This window comes from Diabrotica undecimpunctata, chromosome 6 (genome assembly GCF_040954645.1).
Source record: "Diabrotica undecimpunctata isolate CICGRU chromosome 6, icDiaUnde3, whole genome shotgun sequence".
Classification (NCBI taxonomy): Eukaryota; Metazoa; Arthropoda; class Insecta; order Coleoptera; family Chrysomelidae; genus Diabrotica; species Diabrotica undecimpunctata.
Genome location: NC_092808.1, coordinates 108,313,859 through 108,336,358, shown reverse-complemented (window position 1 = coordinate 108,336,358; position 22,500 = coordinate 108,313,859). Strand labels below are relative to the sequence as shown.

The window sequence follows — 22,500 nt, the reverse complement described above, 5'->3', positions numbered from 1 at the left end:
AGTAGATAATTTTTGCAAACAAAATGCATATGATTGAAACAATTATTTTTATTAAACCTTTGACTCAGTAACAAATTTTAAAAAAATCAGAAATTAAATTAAACAATGAAGTGAATATAAAACAATTAACAAAGTGAATAATTCAAAACGAAACGAAAAAAGTGTTCAAATGTGCACCATTATATAAACTACATAATCTAAATCTTTTGTGTAAGTTTTGTCTTATTTTAAATAATGAGTTTCTTTGGGCCCTAATTACGTTAACTCCCTCTACAATATTTTGCCATAACTCTTGACGGTTATTTATTTTTTTTTATAAACTAGTGACTTTAGGTAGCCCCACAAGTGAAAGTCTAGGGGATTTAGTTCGGGACTGCGTGCTGGCCATGGGTATACACTACCCCTACCAATCCACCTTTGAGGATAAATTTCATCTAGATAATTTCTAACTTCTAGGCTATAATGTGGTGGTGCACCATCATGCATGTACCAAGAGTTCCGTCTCAAATTTAGAGGTATGTCTTCTAAAAGAGTTGGTAAATCTTTTCTCAAAAAATTTAGATACGTTACTCCGTCAAGCCTAGTTGGTAATTCAAATGGTCCTACAATACAATCCCCAAATATGCCACACCAGATATTTATGGAAAACTCGTGTTGAAAATGATGTTCTTGAAATGCATGAGGATTTTTTGTCGCGTAGGTATGGCTATTGCGCCAGTTAAATACACCCCTTCTAGTAAATGTGGCTTCATCGGTAAATAAAATTTTATTATAAAACATTGGATCGTCTAAATGCCACCCCATCATAAACTGAATAAATCGGAGCCTTGCTGGAAAATCCTGTGGTAAAAGATTCTGTACTGGAGTAAAACGATACGGATACAGATTTTCTGTCCGTATTATTCTTGACACCGTAGATTTGCTTATATCAGTGGCCGCAGAAACAAGCCTTGTACTGGTTTCTGGATCTTCTGCAACACGCACAACAATTTCATCCTCCATATCCGCATCAATTACTCTCGGTCTTCCAGCATTCCTGTTTTTGGGATGAAATGACCCTGTTTCGCCTAATCTGTCGAACAATGATCTAATAGTTTTATGGTTTGGTTGCCTTCTATTGGGATAAAGTTCGAAATAGAGTTCAGCTGCTTTACGAGAACAAAAATTTTCCTGGGCATACAAACAGATCATATCGCGCATTTCTACATTAGAAAATTCACTATGACGTGGCATTTTTCCTTTATCGTAAGTGGTTTATCAAAAACTTAATAGCACTTTGACAAATAATGACTCGCACTGCACTTTGACAACTAATAATAAATAAATTCGTAGTTACCTTTGACAACTAATAAGAAATAAATTCGTAGTTACGTCTTGACGTTGTCATTAAGTTCAAAGCATACCTTTTTTGCAAAAAATTAAATAGAGACATGCATCATTAACAAAATACGTTTATTTCGAAAACGGTGTACTTTTTTTATGTGAAAGAAGACTAGGTACCTTTTTTGTGTAGAATTGAATGTTAGTTCATGTTTTTGAAGTTATACTTCTTTAGGTGCAATTGGGAAAAATGTTGAGAGTGAATTTTTATAAAAATGTGCTAATTGCTAAATCTTTGAATTTACGTATGTATCAGTGCAAATAAAGTGTGAAAAAAATATATTTTATAATTTTTGTGTCTTTGAATTTGTCTTCGTCGGATATAGGATAATAGATATTAAAATATGATGATAAGAAGATTAAAAGGCAATCTTAATATTATTTGTAGATATAATCATCTGTCAAAATAATTCACTTTAGTATGAATTTTACGGCCATAGCACACTGGCTACACTAGTTGTCGCTCGAAAACGGGAGTCAAGCAGTGTCTACCGGGGTCCTACTTTGGATGGGTGACCGCTTAGGAACATAACATGTCCTGTTATTACCTTGCTTACTTTTTTTTATTTTCGGTATTATTTAAGAAAATTTTTAGGAAACTTGTAAGTATTAAAATTAGTTTAATATTTAAATAAAACACAAATAAACTGTTTAAAATATATTAATTTCGTTGAAGTCATATAATAGAAGTATAACTTCTTACCTGCGTACAAAGTACACACATATTCTTTTTTAATAATAGACTCGCACTGCACTTTGACAACAAATAGTAAACAAATTCGTACTTACGCCTTGACTTTGCCATTAAGTTCACAGCATACCTAGGTACCTGCTTGTTTTGCGAAAAACAAAATACGTTTATTTCCAAAACGGTATACTTGTTTGATTTGAAACAAGAATACCTTTTTTGTGTAGAATTGAATGTTATTTTATGTTTTTTTTCCTAGAATGTTTATACAGGGCGGACAAAAAAATTATGGCCCCATTAATGAACCAATGTTACAGTAGGTGGCGCCACCTAGTGTCAATGGTAAAACTAATATCATTTTCTTATTAAGCATACTAAATAATAGCAAGATACCAAATTTCACTTAAATCGGTTGAATAGTTTTCAATATATCCATAAAAATAATATTAAAAAAATATTAATGAATCTCCCTGTAGAACGAAAACTAGCAACATTTTTCCTAAGCAATTTGAGCTCCAACGCTTTATTTTGATGTCAGCTATCACTCATTAGCTAATGTCCAATTAATTATGGGACACCCTGTATAGTTAATAGGGCTTGTAGTCCTAAATACGAAATCAAACGCATGACAGTAATTAAGTAATTAAGTAAATAATTGACAATTGTAAGACTTATTAGCGACATTTTAGGAGACCCACAATATTATTAGAATATTATGTAGTAAGTCTTTTCGTTGCGATGAAAATAGCCAAATCAAAAATACCAGAATAGATAGACTTCTTTAAAAAAAAAACATTTGACCAATTTGGCCAAAAACCGTTTGGCCTGGAAATACTAAAGCAAGCCTAAATGTGGCAAACGTAGGTACTTAATAAGAGAGTGTGAATTGAGATGGTACTGCGGTACCATAATTATCTCTGCATATTAATATAAAGAGTAGAAAAATATTTTAATGTTTGTTAATACTTACATCGTGCTGAACATTTCCCTCAGTAGTTATGGATCGGGTTATTGAAAAAGCTATTCCAATTATTACCAAAATTTTTGCGTAAAATGCAGATGATATGTATGTTAATTCTTCGCTAAAAAATCAAGAGTAAACTAAAATTAAGCTATACTTATGCTACGCTCTTATACAGTGATGAGTATCTTGCCACCTGGCTTTTTAACGTAAGAGATAGAAAACACAGTTACCTTGTAAAATAAAAAGAGATGAAACTTGTAGAGGTCAGAAATAATCGATAGAAACCTATAATTTACATTACTTTACATTACCACTATCGATAGTCTCACACCTTTAGACGTTAGCTTCGAGCTAAATCACCTCGGTCATAATTATTATGTGTAACGTCGTATGTGTGACGTATTTCCATTTTTTAATTTCGCATAAAGTAAAAATTGATTGACCACAATAAGGCAAAAATGTGAATAAAATAATTTAATTAATAGTGATTATTTAATCTAAAGTTTTAAATTATTAACCAAGAATAATTTCTACTATGATTTGAACAGCAGCAGAACAATAACCCAAACTGTCACTAAATAATTATAAAAGTCTGATGGATCCGAGTTCAAGGTACGATGTTCTCATCCAGGCGCTCAGGGTTCGAATCCAACACGGAGGTTTTACTTTTTTAAAAATTAAAATTTGAAATTATGCAGATATTATATCGTTTTGCTTTAAATCATTAAACATTTATTTCAGTCTTTATTAGAAGTGTTTATAGTAAAACATGAAAATCTTATTGAAAACACAATGTCGTACTTTCGAAAATAAAGTAAAAATTCTTCAAACATAAAAGAACGTTCTAAATAAATGTACTCACAAAAAATGTTTAAATAGGTGGAACTTCTATAAAAATATTCTAAATAAACGTATTTTATTCTAATGAAATGTATTTACAAAAAATGTTCGAATAAGCCTCCATTAGCAGCAGAACAATAACCCAATCTATTATAGTTTCGTCTAACATTAGTTAATGTTTCTGGACTAATACCTCTCATTGAATCAAAGATCTTTTCTCTTAATTCTTGGAGAGAATTAGGCCTATCGTCTTCAATTCCATATAGTTTGGACTTGATACATCCCCACATAGAAAAATCACAAGGTACAAGATCAGGTGATCTTGCAGGCCAAAAAATATCTCCGTGACCACTAATCAATCGATTAGGAAAAGTCGCACTGAGATATTCACTGACGATGCGAGAATTATGTGCAGGACAACCATCGTGTTGAAACCATATGGAATCCAAAGGTATTGGTAAATTACGAAGGGCTGGGACAATTTGATTTTGCAGAAGTTCCAAGTATTTCCGCCCAGTCAACATACCGTCTATAAAAAATGGACCAATGACATGATTCCCTATTATGCCTCCCCAAACATTTACTTTTCGAGGACGCTGGGTACGAGCGACATAAATCTGACGAGGATTTCCTCGAGACCAATACCGAGCATTCATTGAATTGTGACGGCCATGCAATGAAAACGTACATTCATCGGTGAACAAAACGTTCTCTAAAAAATGTTTATCTTGATGTGACATTTCCATTGCAGTTTGACAAAATTCTAAACGTCTATATTAATCCCCAGGGAATTGTTCGTTGGATTTATGAAGTTTATAGGGACGGTATCCATGTCTTTTCAAAATTTTGCTCAATACTTGCACAAATCAAAGTGTTCCTAAGTTCCAAATCTGGATTTACCTCCTTTCGTCTACGAACTCCTCTTGGAGCGAACACTGATCCATAAGTAAAAAAAATTACGTATAATAGACTGAATTGTTGATCGTGCTGGAGCCGGCCTATTTGGAAACATATTTACAAATTGTTGTCTAATCATGTTGTCTCATAATCCATTCACATGCCAGACAACAATTTGCACTTTTTCCTCGACCATTAAAACCATTTTTACGAATTGTTTTTTAAATAAAAAGTTTCTGTTTACCGTGCAAAAATACTTCTCGATATGTTATTATTTGATGGCTGAAGGCTTGATGATTTGATTAGCTGTAAAGTAGGCAGCTGTTCGCGCGCATCCATTCCAATGTTGTCAATTGTTTTAAAAATGATTACCTGTACAGAGGAATTGATATTAACACTGAGAATTTAGTGATGGATTTGACATTAAACAGTCTTCACCGGATTATTTTGCATTCACAACTGAAGACTGTTTTTCGAAAACTTGTTACCCAATATGTATCATATTTTTTATTATTTTTTGATTGAATAAAACAAAAATTTTATCCTTGGTGTGAATTAAACCCCAACCTTCTTGTCAATAGACCACGTCTCTAACTATTACACCAATTCTACATACAATAATTGTTTTCGGACAGAACATACCTACCTTTGGTTTAGTCAAATATTTCAGTTGAATTATTTTTATTATTAAATAAACTTCAAGATTTATAATTTAAAATAGCTACTAATTATTGTTTTTTACTATAATATATCTTAATTTATTCAATCATTTATTCTAACATCAGAAATTATTAAAATAAAATATTTTCGAGGTAATCTGTATAATTATGACTGAAATCAAATAGCCACGTCTAAAAACTAGTTTATCTCGTACTATCTCACAACTTAATCTAATCTAAATCCTTTCCGCTATTTTGCCGGGTGGTAAGACACTCATCACTGTATATAAGTCTGTAATAACTTGGAACTGTAAACAGTTCCTTAGGAAATTAACAGAGCACAAAAGTAACATTGTTGTTATTACAACAAATACCAAAATACTAAATATTTCGCTATTTTATTCAATTTGGACAATAGTGTACTATATTAAAATTCGTTTGAACATAAATAAATATTTTGTTATCTAATCTCTACCATTCTACAGGTTGTTAATATTGCTATGAAATTAATAATTGCGAAAATACTTCAAAAATGTAAAAATATGCAGGGTGTTCTATTAAAAAAAAAAAGATAAGTTTGTTCCACCCTATCAATATAGTTGACCCTGTATATTTAAAAATATTTGCAAATTTTGGTCCTATCAATGTAATTTCTAATTTTTTTCTTATCTCTTACTGCAAAAGTGTAAGGTACATCGGGGTAAGTGGAAAGTTGGGTCAAGTGGAACCAACGCTTATTTTGCGGAATTGAACTTTTGTAAAATGGCTCCACCTATTTAATACTAGTGTATTTATAATCTTTATAATATGCTCTGTGGTAGATGGGATCGCTAGTCATTTATTTGCGGTTTGAATTCGACTGCGGACAGATTGTTGACGATTGTCTTCGCATAATGAGTTAACAGGTGTTTGTTGTCAGTGCGTAAATTTTAGAAGAGAATTGTGAAAGTATTTAAACCGTTTAAGTGAGTACCTACCCTAAATAGAGAGTAGTCCTTTATATTTTATCCTCTATATTTTAAACGTATGGAAAGTGTACATAACTTCACATTAACTAATCAATGCATAGGTTACACTGCCTCCAACAAAATGGTGGACGGGGCATGTGTAATGTATGTTAGATTTCATTTGCTCCAGTTTGTAATTAATAATTGATTATACAGAGCATCAATAATTTATAAAATTCCCAAAGCAATCTTTAAACATATTAAACGTCAAAGAGATATCAAAAGCTTGACAATTGGTGGACGCACTTCTATATCTTACGAAGAATAAAAAAAGATGGTAGAAAACATAAAATAAAAAGTTCGGCCTCTCAAAGAAAGTGTTAATAATTATAGGCCGTTATGTGAATGAGACTAAAAACGTAACTTCATTTAAGGAGGGTTTACTAGGTCATGATTATTTCCTGTTATTTAAAAGAATATTTAATTTAAAAGGAGTGTATATCCATTCAGTATCATTGATTATTTTACTCTGCTAAAAAAAGGCATAAAAGATGTTTCTCCATCAGCTATTTTCAATATAGATGAAACTAGTTTTTGTCTAGATCCGAGCAGAATATTGTTGGCTCGAAAGTAACAGCTGCTTATAGAGCAACTACTGGGTCTGGAAAAGAAAACATTTCCCTGTTGCTAGGCGGAAGCGCCATTGCTAAAAAACCACCACCGCATACTGTATTTAGAGGAAAGAATGTGTGAGACTTATGGCTCTCAAAAAAAATGAGGAATATGCTGAGATAATATACATAACACAAAAGGCTGAATGGAAGCGGAAATGTTTCTAAATTATTTCAAAAACCATTTTTTTAAGAAACTTAACCCAGGACCGTCCTGTTATTCTTATTTATGATGTCCATAGCTCTCATGTTGGCATCTCAATTGTTTAAATGGCAAGACAAAAAAACATAAACATTTTTAAAAAAACTTTTTCCAGAACTTTTTCAAGAACGTCAGGCAGATCAACCACAAAAAGTCGTACCTAGTACCCGCAACAACCACAATCGCAAACAAAATCAGTGTGTCTGAAGCCAGAGCCCTAACTTCTTCGAACCATCAGCAGATGGCAGATGGCAGATGTAGGATGTAGTGAAAGAAATAAATGAAGGAATAATTAAGTTCCCCAATCAAATGCAGCTAGACTTGACAAAAATAGGTCAGCTAACAGAAAAAAAATGCTAAGGGACAAAATTTTGTGGGCGAATTATTAAGAGATCCACATTTCATTGACCTGTTGTAGAAGATAAAAGCCTAATGAATGAATAGGGAGAGTTTTTGGTGCACTTTGCCTCTCCTACAGTGGATAAATAATATTTAACAGTACATATAATAAATAAATAATATTTGATACATATAATATGGATTAAGTAATGTATTTACTATTGCAAATAATTTTTTTGTAGCGTATAATAAGGCTAATTATTTACTTTTACCCTGGTAAATTTGCTTACACACTAATAGTACAAATGTGCCTTAGGTTACATTCACGCCAGTGGGGTGAATGTAACCCATTGGTCGAAAAATAAAAAAAAGTAACAAAATCATTTTTGTTGTGTGGCTTTAGCACTTGCTAACTTAATGAGAAAACTGGAAGCTTTTAAGACGTGGCTTTTTATGAGAATTTTGAAGATACCATTTACCGATCATACTACGAACAAAATGGTGTTGCACAAAGTGGGAAGAGACAGAGAACTTTTGACCACCATTAAAAGGCGAAAGACAGCATATTTGGGGCACATACTTAGAAATGATAAGTACGAGTTGTGGTAGGTGATTATGAAGGGTAAAATCGAAGGAAAAGCGGTCCTGGTAGACGACAAATATCCTGGCTGAAAAACATTCGCGACTGGACCGGGTTAAACACACAGACGCTCTTAAGAAAAGCAGAAAATAAAGAATTTGCAATGATTATAGCTAACCTTCATTAGTGAAGACGGCACTAGAAAAAGAAGGCTTTAGCACTTAGCCATTTAGCCAGATACGTGTTAAGAAATAAATAAATGAAGAATGACTAATATTAATATTCTTATATAATTAATTGGTACTAAAATAAAAAAGTGTGTATACTAATACATTTTTTTTGTTTTGAGTTTAATAGGTGTCCTACAGTAAATGGGATGTGCTGATCACGAACCTGTACTTAGTTTTTTTCCAGCATGTCAGGTTTTCAAGAAAAGCGTGTTTGAAATTTTTCATAGAAACTGCCAAAAATACTGAGAAAACATTTATTGAAACTTTATTTAATATCAAATAACACTGCAAAATTAAGTTATTCTTAAAAAAAGGAATTTAGTATAACCTACGTTTGACAATATTTGGTTTTTTTAAATAAAACCGTTTTTTTTTCCATGAAAACTGCGTTTTGTGGTCTTCTTTTTATAGATTTTTGTGATCGAGTCTCTCTTCAAGGTCCAACAGTAATAAGCCATCATTCTTAGATCCCATCTTCCTTGGTAACGTCTCTCCATCTCCTTTATATTTTGATGGAACCTCTCTCCTTGCTTCTCGATGACAGCTCCAAGATTTTTAGGAAAATAGTCAACGTGGGAATCCGGAAAATGAAGTTTGACGCTCATATTGCATCCCAGTTTTTTATAATTTTCCACCTTGTTGGCTAGAATTTCTTTATAGTTTGAAAACTTGTTGTTTCCAAGGAAACCGTCTATGACTTCTATGAAAGAACTCCATGCTTCAGATTCATCCTGGGTCATTGTATTCTGGAATAATATGTCCAATTTTAAGGTTCGAATTTGAGGGCCTACAAAAATTCCTTCTTTAAGTTTTGCTTCAAAAAGTGCAGTAAATTTGTCGCACAGATATTTAAAGCAATCACCTTGTTTATCTTAAGCTTTGATAAACTGCTTCATCAATCCTAACTTTATGTGAAGAGGAGGCAAACAAACTAATTTTGGGCCAACTAGTGTATCACGTTGCACATTATTTTGTCCCGGTACAAGTCTTTCTCTAAGTGAGCACTGATTCTTAACGTAATGTAGATTTCGTGCTCGACTGTCACACTTGCACAAAAACATGGATACTTTGTCCAAACTACTGATCCAAAAGCATGGATACTATTTTGAGATCTCTACAGAGTTGCCAACAATAATCGCTATACATTATTTCATTTAGCAACAGCTCAGGATTCTCATATGTTTCTTTGAAATGCACGGAGTGAGCAACAGGAACTGAAGCATAAGTATTACCATTGTGCAAAAAGACACCCTTTAGACTTCTCTTAGAAGAATGAATAACTCTCCCAGTTTCATAACTACTTCAGGAATATTATGACAATACACCAGTGAGCCCTCTTGAGAAAAATATTCCGCTAACTCTTTTTCACGATGCCTATACCACAAAAATGTGGTACCTAGAGCCAGTTGATTTTTATCTTTCATTCGTGATCCTAAGTTTTGTGCAGCATCCTTCGATAGGCACAAGTCTCTCTCTTAGTCATTTAGTTCAGCTTGGATAAACTTTTGAGGTTGGTCTATCTCAAGATTAAATTTTTCTTCATCGGTTTTTCGTCTGAACTTTTATCTGATGATTGCTAGTGGATAATGTAAAGAAAAGGTGGAGGAATAGGGATACAGGTCATGAAGAAGAAGGTAAATTAGGATATTGAATTCTGTGTTTATTTTTTTAATTGAAAACAATATCGCAAGAGCAAAAGTAGAAGTCGTCTCCATAGTTTTTTGTTTCCTCCACACATAGGAATGTCGAAGGGTAAAGAGTTACGTTAACCTTTTGTCCATTTTCTTAGTAATTCGACACACTGAAAGCCTACTTTGTGTGAAGCCCAAGGTTTGTCCTGATCACCAAGCTTTATACTGAGGTAAGTGTGATAAGCATCCTTTATAAAGTCTGTTATGTTTCGTTGATGCTTTCCTATTGTTAAATCACCACACACGTAACAAAATATATCAGGACTGTTCTTACACTTTCTTGATGACATTATGGCGCAATAAATACTCATAAAACAAAATACAATTCGATGCTACAAAAAACTGACTAACTCTATTTACGCAATACACAACTGCCGATGCCGTCAAGTTGACGGTATCAGCAGTGTTGCCATTAAAATGAAATTAACTTAAATGTATTAAAATATTTTCCTTCGGAAATATAAGTATTTTAAAGAAATAATTTTAATGCAGTTTACGAAATATCAATAAGGTACTTGCTTGCGCTAGTACATAATATCTCACAAGGCTTTTTCAATTTTGTCGTGATGGGCTTAACCCTCCATCACTCGCACCATTAGAAAAAATCTAACATTTTTAAATATTTCGCCATAATTTTCGAAATATTGCTTCTTTTGGGTTCTACAACCAGGAACATTCTGATGAAGACTCGTATAAGACTATGTTAAATAATGGTGGGAGTATCTATTATCTTATAGCCGATAGCAGTTGTTGTTAATTCAAAACTAACACGCGAGCGATCGCGTTCGTCGGAGCGTTAGGAAAAATCTAACTACACGAGTGTTGGCGTGTGTTGATTTTTAGAGAGATCACTTAAGAAAAGTTATAATATTATAATAAAAGGTAAGATTTTTAGTGAAATACCTATAGATTGTTGAACATCCGTTATTATAAGCGCTATTTTGGTTTATTGCAGGTAAATATGGACAAGAAAATGGAGAACCAGTTACTAAAATGGTATGAAGAGATAGGCAGACAGCGATGTGGAACCACTAGATTCTGATAAGGACTTAAGTGATGTTCGTTCTGAACGCAATATCCACAATACAGATTCTGAGCAGTCCATACAAGATCTACCCAGTGATCCTGAAGATGTCATGGAAGAAAGCGGCCAAGATGATGGTTATCCAAGATTTTATGGCAAAGATAAAACACTATGGCTGAAACGTAAGAAACACACTCCCAAAGGTAAGAACTTACCTGAGGTAAAAGCAAAAGCAAAAGGCGCCAAAACCGTATTAGAATGCTGGAAATTATTTTTCTCGGATGCTATGATCAATAATATTGTAAAATATACAAATCAAAAACTGGATATAATGAGTGTTTTATACTCGCCCTAGGGATTTCCTGCTATTAACAAGAAATCTAATTTTATGCGTAATGCGTACATTTTTTTTGGAATAAATCCCCTATTTATTTTGTTCTAGGGTAATGTGTATATTTTTTTAGTTCACCTAGTAGTTTTTTTGCAGTTAAGTTTATCGTTTTTTGTGAGTTAATAGCCAATAAATTTAACCAATAAGTACTAATGACTCATTTATTTGACCTATACCCATATGTTAGATAAATATAATACGCGAGTGATGGCGTAATTTTTTGAGGTGCGAGTGAGGGTTTTAAACCGAATTCATATTTAGAATCAGCGTACCCGTATTAGCTAAGGACACATGTCAAACTCAAAACACCAAAAATCATGTCGGCCTGTGTAATTTCTAGTAAAAAAAGTATACCTATTATATATCGAAAAACCTTATAAAACTCCCTAGAGCTAAATCAAACCAAAAGAGAAAATAATACAAAGATAAAACAATAATCAGGAAAAACAGTGATACGTGCTTCTCATCCAAGGACCCATTAAGATATTTCTTTAAGACAATACTAGAAATAGGTCATGGTAAGGGAGGTAAATAACAATTAAATGAATGACAAAATAAAGTTGGAAAGTGTGATTCGCTTATATGTTTGTAAAGCAGTTAGTTAATGCCTCTTCAGTAATCTTACCAAAAATGAGTCAGATTAAGAGACATATTTTCTTTGTAATGCATTTCAAACAGGAACTACTAAAATTCTAGATTTCACTTACCCCGATGTACCTTAATTGGACCACTAATGCCGCACCCTATATGTATTTAGACACCTCCTACGTAGAATATCGTAAGAGCATTCGGTGAACTTGTTTAAAGGTTCGCTCATTGTTTATTGATGATTTTTCTAAACATCCAACAACCAATATATTTGAAAATTTGCATAATAATTACGAAATAGGTGGGTAATAATTATATGTAGTAAAGTTTGTTAAGCAGTAAATGGTTGACTTTAATTAGTACCGACTATAATCCTGGTTTAACCGATAATAGTATAAAAGGCCCGGTTTCAGGAAACAATGGTTTATCTGAGATACAAGGTCTTAACAATGGGCTAAGTCAGATAAATTTAATATTATTAACGAACGCACTAATTGAAGTCAACCATTTTCGGCTAAACAAACTTTACTTGAATTAATATTTTTTCTTGTTTTCGAGAAAAATCACTGACGATATTTTACGTTGACCAACTTAAAAAGTAAATTATAATATGTAACAATTACTATGAATTACGTTGGCCACTATACAAAACTACTTGTCGTATGTCATAGATACCATATTTTTCTTTATAAAAAATGGTAAGTAGTTGTTGTAAGTAGTAGATAGTATATTCTACTTCGTTAAAATTTTAAACAATAGTGTCGTAAGTTTATTAACCTCATTATAATAAAAATATTCAGGTGTATTTTTAGGAAAATATGCAATGAAAAAGCATAAAGTTATTATTGATAGACTCACACTACCATATTTTATTGATAGAATAAAAGTTATTTGTCATACAAATTAAAAAAGTAGTACCTTATTGTAATTATTTTAAGGTACCGTAGTCTAACCCCTTTTACCCTGTCCTTCATGCTACATGAAGTAAGTACCTTCTTTATCCATGACATTGAAAACAGTGAAGTTGAATATTAAGTTTAGGTTTATAATAAAGATAATAAATTACCGTGTAGATCAATAAGTATTTTCTGAAAATTGAATGCATCTGTTAATATTTTCCCTTAGAGGTTTTAACATCGTTTTTATCAAAGCACTTTATTTCACGCGTGAGATTTTTACTACGCAGATGTGACTCATAAATCTGTGTTTCAAACAATGTTGGTTTAGATTTGTTTTTATAAATGTGACATTTATCACATAAATCCTTTTTGGGAACGAAAAAACTTAATTTGTAGAGAAGTATACCTGTTCGTTAAAGTATCCCTTATATAAATTAAATCTTCTTCTTCAAGTGCCATCTCCGCGGCGGAGGTCGGCAATCATCATAGCTATTCGAACTTTTGAGACGGCTGCTCTGAAAAGTTCATTTGATGTACATCCGTACCACTCTCTCAGGTTGCGCAGCCATGACATTCTACGCCTCCCTATGCTTCTCTTTCCTTGGATCTTTCCCTGCATGATCAGTTGGAGCAAGGTGTATTTCTCTCCACGTGTAATATGTCCAAGATATTCCAATTTTTTTGTTTTTATTGAATTTAAAATTTCCATTTCTTTGTTCATCCTTCTCAGAACCTCTTTGTTTATGACGTGTTCGTCACATTAAATAAGCGATGGAAATTCAAATCGCTATCCAAATTAGCACTTCTACTTCGTGTATAATCAGATTCTACGGGTTGAATAGACTTGATGTGATCACAAACACGTTTGACAACGTCTTCGGTTATCACCTTACGATAATTTTGATGGCGTCATCTCTGGTATATTTATATCAAGCTGCTAGTAAGGTCTAGTTTTTCCAAAGCAGTATATATAAACTGTTCACTTATCGAGAAAGTATTTAAAAACATCTTTTTATAAACAGATATAAATTCGTTCTTTCACCTTTCTTCACTTTCAGTCTATAAATGAGAGTAAAATTGCGCCTTGATACTGTATCAGTAAAAACCTTCGTTTCTTTTTTGATTAAGTACTAAGTCAGTTACAAAACCCCATTGCTTTTTCCTCTTACCTAAATTCCAAAATTTATTGAAAATGGAAATCCTTTTATGGCTACTAGTTTTTGAAGAACATTTTTGTCTACAATTTTCTGGACACATCGGTTTTAATGATTTCGCAAACTGGCTGTACCATCGCGACTTTTATATGATTTACCTGTATTTTTTAGTTCCTTTCATCTATTATCAACCCAAGATGCAACATGTCGACGTCTAATGTTACCTACATTCTTTCAAGAAATCTTTTTCGTTTTCTTGAACATTTCGGAGTTGATTCTAAAAATAAAAAAATCGAGTGGTGTTGATAGTAGTGGTCAGTAGTGGCTGAAAAGGCTGACTGCGGTTTTTGTATAACATTTTCATACCAAGGACAAAAGTAGTTATCACAATCGTAGTCTAAATGGTTTTTAACACACTCTGGAGATGGAATGTGCATGTCATCTTCTTCTGACTGATTCTCTATTGATTCTAAAAATAATTCAATGTTAAGTGACCATTGTGTAAACATAAATAATATTTTAATAATTTTTTATTTATAAATGTTTATAATGATAAAAAATCCATAATTTGTTCTATTACACTCATGTCTACATCCGATGGCAGATAGAGCAGAGGTTGGCGTGAAACACCAGCATAAAACATCTTATCATATACATACAACATAATTTTTATTTATTATCCGGTATAATGCATGAATAATATATATGAGACCATAATTAAAACTACTCTTCTTTATGGAGAACATGGAGAATTAGTGAAAGGAACAAAAAGCGAATAGAAGCAGTAGAGATGGATGCAATGAGAAGGTCTTTAGGTATTTCCAGACGAGACCGAATCAGAAATGATGTAATAAAACAACATATGGAAATAGAAGGAAATATAACTCAAGGTATAGAGAAGAAACAATTAAGGTGGTATGGGCATGTTCAACGGATGCCAGCAACAAGACTCCCCAAAAAAGTAGTAGCAACACGGCGTAAACAAGCCCATGAGCGAAAGAAATTTAACAACAAACGACTGCGAAGATGAGAAGAGATGGTGTTTAGGACGTTCTAAACCAAACCGAATATATAATGCATGAATATGCGTAAAATGCTCTGTAACCCCAAGCTATCAGTCTCAATAAGATTGAGAACACTAAAGTGTTATGTGTGGTCTCTATTACTATATGGCTGTGAGACCTGCACATTAAAACAGTATGACGTCAACAAATTAAATTCATTTGAAATATGGATGTACCGCCGAATGCTAAGAATAAGCTGGACCAGCAGAACTACGAATGAAGAAGTATTGAGAGCAATGAACACGCGCCCTCATCTGGTGAATACTATCAAAATTAGAAAGACGTCATATCTAGGACACATAATGCGCCATAGGGAATTTGAGCAGCTCCAAGTAATATTAGAAGGCAAGATTAGAGGTTAAAGGGGCATAGGACGAAAGAAAAAATCTTGGCTACGAAACATCAGAGATTGGACCAACACAAAAGGAAATGAATTAATTCATCAAGCCCAGAATAGAGAGAAATTTGCCATATTGATCGCCAACCTCAACAGAGAAAGCACTTAGGAGGAGGAGGGTCCGGTATAAAATATCTTATTTAACACACACGATATTATGGCACAAACAATAAAAAGTATGGTAAATATACCTTACGATATTTTTCGTCGGTAAAGATAAAAATTATTACATTATTTGTATTAAATTACTCATTTTACTACAAAATATGAATACACATTAATACATACCTTCATTTCTTTCACTTTTTTCAATCAAATGAGTTGCTTTAACTATAATATTGCTTCCATATTTTGTATTTGGTATCTTTTTTTCGTATTGCATGCTTTTGTTATGAGATTAATAATTCTGTGTGCTCGAGACGACATGTCTTGTATAATTTGTATTACTATTAATAAACTTACGAATTAATGTAAACCTAACAAGACTACTGAAATTAATTTGCCACGCGAGGAGCTTGTCTCTTCACCAAGTACTCTGTCGTTATTAATAGTTACGCGAACATTCGAATGCCTCGAGAGCCTTTCACCGCCGTATAACATCGGTAGTAGAACATACGATTTGTATACTTGGACAAAAGTAACTATACGACATTTTAAATTTTAATTTTGGAGGCCTTCTATTAGAAATATTGAAATTTTAATTATTGCAGACGTTAGTTTACATGTTTAGAAGTATGAAAATGAAAAAAGCGAAATTTGTTGGTTACGAAACTTTACGTAGGAGGTGTCGATTTGTAATCTCAAATTATATTATATTTCTTTGATAATTAATTTTTGGTTTTTATATTTTTTAAAAATAGTCCCATATGTGACATATATTCGGTAAAAAGTAATATCCTATAAGAAAACAGATACTTATTTGTAAATTGAGAATAGCCTAATTATTGATTTATATCCCACGAAATCAGAAACTGGGACGAACCCCATATAATGAAGAGATTATCTCTTTGTACTCACTCCTCCAATTGTCTCCCTTTCTTTTCCTTTTGAGGCTTGTGCCTCGTTTCTGGTAAATACTCAATGTCGAGCGCCGGCAGTGAATGATGTAGCCTTTCTCTGGAATATTAAAAACTAAAGAGAGACAGATAAAGCGGTAGAGTCGGTTCCATGAGATTTCGGTCCGGTTCACCGAGAAATTCTATTTAGGGTTGATGTTAAAATGAGGATTTATCTTTTAAATTATTTACGCATCTTAAATCATGTTTTCATTGCATATTTTGTAACATAAATAAATTTTATATAGGTGTTTATAAAGTTACAGTTAATAATATTTAAAATTAGTAGAGTCATGGACAAAAAGTGTAATATTTTGAAATTTTCGTAAATATATTCAACATAATGGGTTCATCTTACCAAAACATTTTTTTGAAATAAAACTTTATTTAATACGTTTTAAGAGAATAATTCAAATTCTCGCATAAAAATGAAAGTTTTAAATATATGTGTACAGTTGTTCTGTAGAATTGCGACTGTACTATTTGGCCACAGGTGATCGACGCGTTCTATTAACAATTCACATAAAAAGAAAACCATATTCTTATCCAGAAATAAAACAATTATTAAGCCTTCAGCTAAGTTTCTGATTTTCCACCCGCTGACGTCCATTCTACAGTTATTAATGAGGGGCTTTCTGATCATGAAGCGGTATATACCAATTTTAACAGTTTAAAAACACCCCACTCAAAAACCCGACGATTAGGTAGTAGGATTTTTTCCACTAATTTCGTAAATTCTATAATTCATTCTTGATTTCTGATCGGAGTTTTTCTTCCGGGGACATTGACTGTAATGTTAGTGATTTTCTAAATAGAGATGTATCTATTTTTAATAAAGCATTTCCTCTAGTAAACATCAGGCCAAAACATTACAAATCTTGGATTACCAAAGGCATTCGAAGAATATGCGTTCCCTGCTATATATTAAAAAATTTAATGACAGTATCCCCATCTCTGATTATATCAATACGTACAAAAAATGCTATCTAAACCTACTCAAAGTAGCCAAAAAATCCTACTTTCATAATAGCCTAACAAGCTCTAAAAATATTTTAAAAGAAACTTGGTCAATAATAAACGATTTTCGAAATAAAATCAGTGCAGCGAATCAAACCTTTTCTTTTCCTAACCCCGAAAATCTAAATGATTACTTTGTTAATGTTAGTAAAAATATAACCTCAACTATTTCGCCACAACAAGATCCAGTTTTCTATCTCTTTAATTCAAAAAACATTGCTGATTCCTTCTTTTTAAGACCAGTTGATAAGACTAAACTCATTCGAACAATTCGTAGTATAAAAAGCAAATCGTCCTGTAGTACAGATGGATTATTTATTAAAATTTTCTCAAATCTTCCGCATAATATATTGGAGGTCATGGTCTCGCTAGTAAATGATTCCCTTGAAAAAGGTACATTCCCTAACTGCCTAAAGACTGCCATCGTTATACCTCTTCATAAAGGTTTAGACAAATCTGATGCCTGCAACTATAGACCTATTGCCTTGTTACCAGCACTATCAAAAATTATTGAAAGGCTTATAAAAGTTTGACTTATGCCCTTTCTCCTTAAACATTATATTTTATCGCAAAATCAGTTCAGCTTTTTGTCTAATAAATGTACTAGTGATGCCATGTTTTCTGTGTTATATAAGGTATATTTATCACTAAATAGTAACCTCTCCTCCGCCACCTTTCTATGGAATTCGGGGTGTGTCTTTGAATTGGTTCAAAACTTACTTGGTAGGTAGGAAACAATTGGTTAGAATAAAAGACACTGACTCTAGTTGTAAAGACATTGAGTGTGGAGTACCGCAAGGTTCAGTATTAGGTCCTATTCTTTTTTTACTTTTCATTAATGACATCACTTACTTGAAAATTAAAGGGAAAATTTTTCTATTTGGTGATGATACCAGTATTACTTGGAGCAGCTCTAATATTTCAACGCTTCACTCAATTATAACCGCTGATTTGCTTATAATCAAGGCTTGGTCAGACTCCAACTTACTTAGCTTTAACGTGGATAAGACAGTAGCATTATCTTAGAAAGGAGTCATTCAACCCTTGCTTTTGAATGAGAGCCAAATCAGTATCGTTAATTCCGTGAAATTTCTAGGTATTCTTATCGACAGCGATCTTAAATGGTCTTTGCATACTGACTCCTTAAGGAAGAAACTAGCCTCAGCTTGCTTTGCAATAAGATCTGTTTCGAAGGAACTAAATTTATCTTCTGTCAAAATGGCATATTTCTCATTGTTCGAGTCTCATCTTCGATATGGGCTTCCATTTTGGGGTTCTAGTACAGCGGCCCATTTTGATACTATTTTTAAGTTGCAAAAAAGAGCAATTCGTTATCTATTTGGTCTCAAACAAACAACTCATTGCAAGACCTACTTCAAAAATCACGGAGTTTTGACGCTTCCCTCTTTATTTATTTTGGAAACGGTTTGTTTGATTCGCAAGCATCTAAACATTTTTCCCGATAGACCTGATCAAGGCTACTCCATTAGAAATTCGGATTGTAACGTTTATTTACCGATCCCGTCCACTCAGATAGTAAAGAATTCTATTCTATATAGTGCAAAAAAACTTTATAATCACCTTCCAAGAGAAATTAAATCCGCAACATCTTTCATTCAGTTTCGTAAAATGACAAAAATCTATCTCTCTGAAAGACCATTTTATTCAGTTGACGAGTTTCTTAATGTATAACAAAGAAACAAAATTAGTATTGTTTATAATTGTTTATAATTACATTTGGGTGTCACAAGCAGTGGCTACAATTTGTCTCATTTGTTGTTGTCTGTACAAATTATGTAAGTGATACAATAATTTTACTAATTTAAAATTGTATTGTTCTGTTTTTTTATTATGTTTGTTTTTGTTTTATACTTTTTATACTTTTTGTACTTTTTGACTGATTTTTTTTAGCTTTGTCCATAAAATTGTTCAATAATTTTCAGTGACAATTAAGCATATTTCTATTCTATTCTATTCTGTTCATTTCGAAGATAGTAGAGACCTTACCTCCTTAATACAAGACTTACAACGACTAAACAAATCATCCAACTAATCACCTCTAACCTTCTTTAACTGATTACAAGTATTGAATGCAAAATTGCATGTCCCGATCAAAAAATCAAGTTTGTCGCAAGATCAAAAGCCGCCCAATGTGAATTAATTGATACCACGAATTATAAGAACAAGCAACCCTCCTGATCTCAATCGTATCCGACGTGAACTTCAATTATCATATTTCGAAACTCAGAAATCAAATACTAAACTAATCATCTTTAAACCCTCTCAATAAATAAGAAGGCCCTCGTGCCAATTTTTAAAATGTACAAATTGTGACCGCATTGGTCATTTAAATACCGAATGCCATTTTTCACGTTTCGAACAAACAAACCAAACCTTTTCTAGACCACCCGGTTACCAAAACCAATATAATGGCAGACAATCAAAACAATCAAAACTATATTAAGAATCAATATCCCTCCAATTAACCGAATTTAAATCCACAGAGAAATTATTTTTCATCTCAAAATCAAAATCGAGCATCTGTTATTCAGAGAAATCCAAATTTTCAAAGGGCACATGTTTTAAACGAATACCCTGACGAAATACCAAAAAACTATTATACAGACGACAATTATTATACAAACAATTATTATTATACAGATAACTATGATACAGAATATTATACAGAAAATAATCTGCAGACCGATTTTTATAATAAAGATGCCAATAATACACCCAGTAGAGTAAATTATCAGGATTTTCTTTCACTTCGTAATCAAAACCATCCTCCGAATCCTACAGATATTACGGAAATACAAGAACAAATCCAACCACTCAACTTGGACAACTTCTACCCGAATCTCAATTTTCCCAACAGACATTCCTGTAAGCCCCTTTCATACAACAATGACTTTAAAAAAAATGACTTACATTAATGATGCTACTAATTCTTTTAAACTTTCACAGCACGAAACTTTCATAATAGATTTCCCGAGAAAGTTACTGTTCAAGGCATAACCGACGAAAAATTATTAATTACAGAATATGTCCTTACTCCCTTTACTAAAGATAATCATCACAAAGTTTTCATTGTTAATCTGGACATTGATTTCAATGGCATAATAGACTTCTAGACTTCTTAGATCATTATAAATGTGTAATATATTTAAAATCCCGTCTGTTGCATACAAATTTCAAACCCTTACTCCTCACACAGTAGAACAAGAGACAAATACACTCGCGAAAGACAAATCACAGACAGTTCTTACAGAAACAATACAAGTAGAACCTAAGAATAAAATTAAGTTAGATCCCGAACCAAAACCAAATATAGAAGCCTAAAAAACCATTAGTAGGGATTGTACCACTTTCCAAAAAAACCCAAGACCATTACAAAAATCTGGAAAGACTGAAGGAAAAAAACAAATAAAAAGAAAAACAAACAGAATAACGATTGACAGCCGGACCGAACAAATATGCAGACTTAAATGCAACTTATCAAATACAGATGCCATCATATTATCAGCGCAAGAAATAAAAAAAGTTAGATTACCTAATTCATTAGTCCATGTAGATGAAAATGGAGAATTCTTAACTTCCGTAATTAACACTAATGCTATATCAGAAGATAATTAAATTTTCGGACATTTCAATTGAACCTTTTGAAAATTCAGATGACAATATTATCATACAACGAAAATTATTTAGTGGACAGAACACGGATAATTAAAGAACAACTAAGAATTGACCATCTAAATTACGAAGATCAAGAACTAATTATAGACATTTGTAGTGGATACGCAGATATATTTTATGTAGAGGGCGACAAACTGACGTTTACAAACGAAATTAAACACACAATTAGATGCATTAGAAAAACAAAAATGGCCAGTTTTTATTGACTATCGTAATCTCAACGAACCTACAGTACAAGACCGTTATCCACTACCACAAATTTCAGAACTATTGTACCAACTAGAAAAATGCCAATATTTGACAACCCTAGATTTAGCGTCTGGATTTCACCAGATTGAAATTGACCCAAAAGACACCCAGAAAACAGCCTTTTTTGTTGAAAATGGACATAAACAATTTGTTAGCATGCCATTCGGACTAATGAATGCTCCATCTACTTTCCAACGAGTAAAGAACAACATCCTCTTAGGAATCCAAAACGAAAGATGCTTAGTATACATGGTTAACATAATAATTTATTCACCCACTATTCACAACCAAATGTCACGACTGACAGTAGTATTTAAAAGGTTAAGAAAGGCAAATTTAAAAATACAGCCAGATAAATGTGAATTTTATGAGGAACGAAGTAGCATATTTAGACTACCTTGTAATACAACATGGAGTGAAAACTTTCTGGAACCAAAAAACAATAAAGAAATAAAATTATTCTTAGGCTTAGACGGTTACTACCGAAGATTCATTCCAAATTTTGACAAAATGTCGAATCCTCTTACCAAACTGCTTCAAAAAGACGTACCTTTTATTTTTAATTCTGAACGCAAAGAAGCCTTTAATGACCTTAAAAATATTTTTATATCAGACCCAATTCTTATCAGTATATCCAAATTTTGAGGAACCATTTTTACTAGCTACTGACGGTGGTGCATTTACAACTGAAGCCGTTCTATCGCAAGGCCTTATAGGAAAAGATTTACCAATCGCATATACAAAACGCTGTGCAGTGCCGAAACAACATACTCTACTATAGAGAGAGAATTATTAGGTATTGTATGGACAGTTAAACACTTTAGACCATATCTTTTTGGCCGTAAATTCACTCTAATTACGATCATCGACCACTTACA

General features: G+C 32.6%; 1 protein-coding gene across 1 annotated transcript in view; it reads right to left on the bottom strand.

The window, feature by feature from the left end:
• Positions 1–22,500, bottom strand: part of LOC140443711 (proton channel OtopLc-like) — a 108,029-nt gene that overhangs the window by 70,901 nt on the left and 14,628 nt on the right. The window contains exons 2-3 of the mRNA XM_072535097.1: positions 16,623–16,721; positions 3,039–3,150 (exon numbers count right to left, since the gene is read on the bottom strand). Of these exons, the coding sequence (XP_072391198.1) occupies positions 3,039–3,150; positions 16,623–16,721 (211 nt within the window). The remainder of the gene's footprint in view (positions 1–3,038; positions 3,151–16,622; positions 16,722–22,500) is intronic.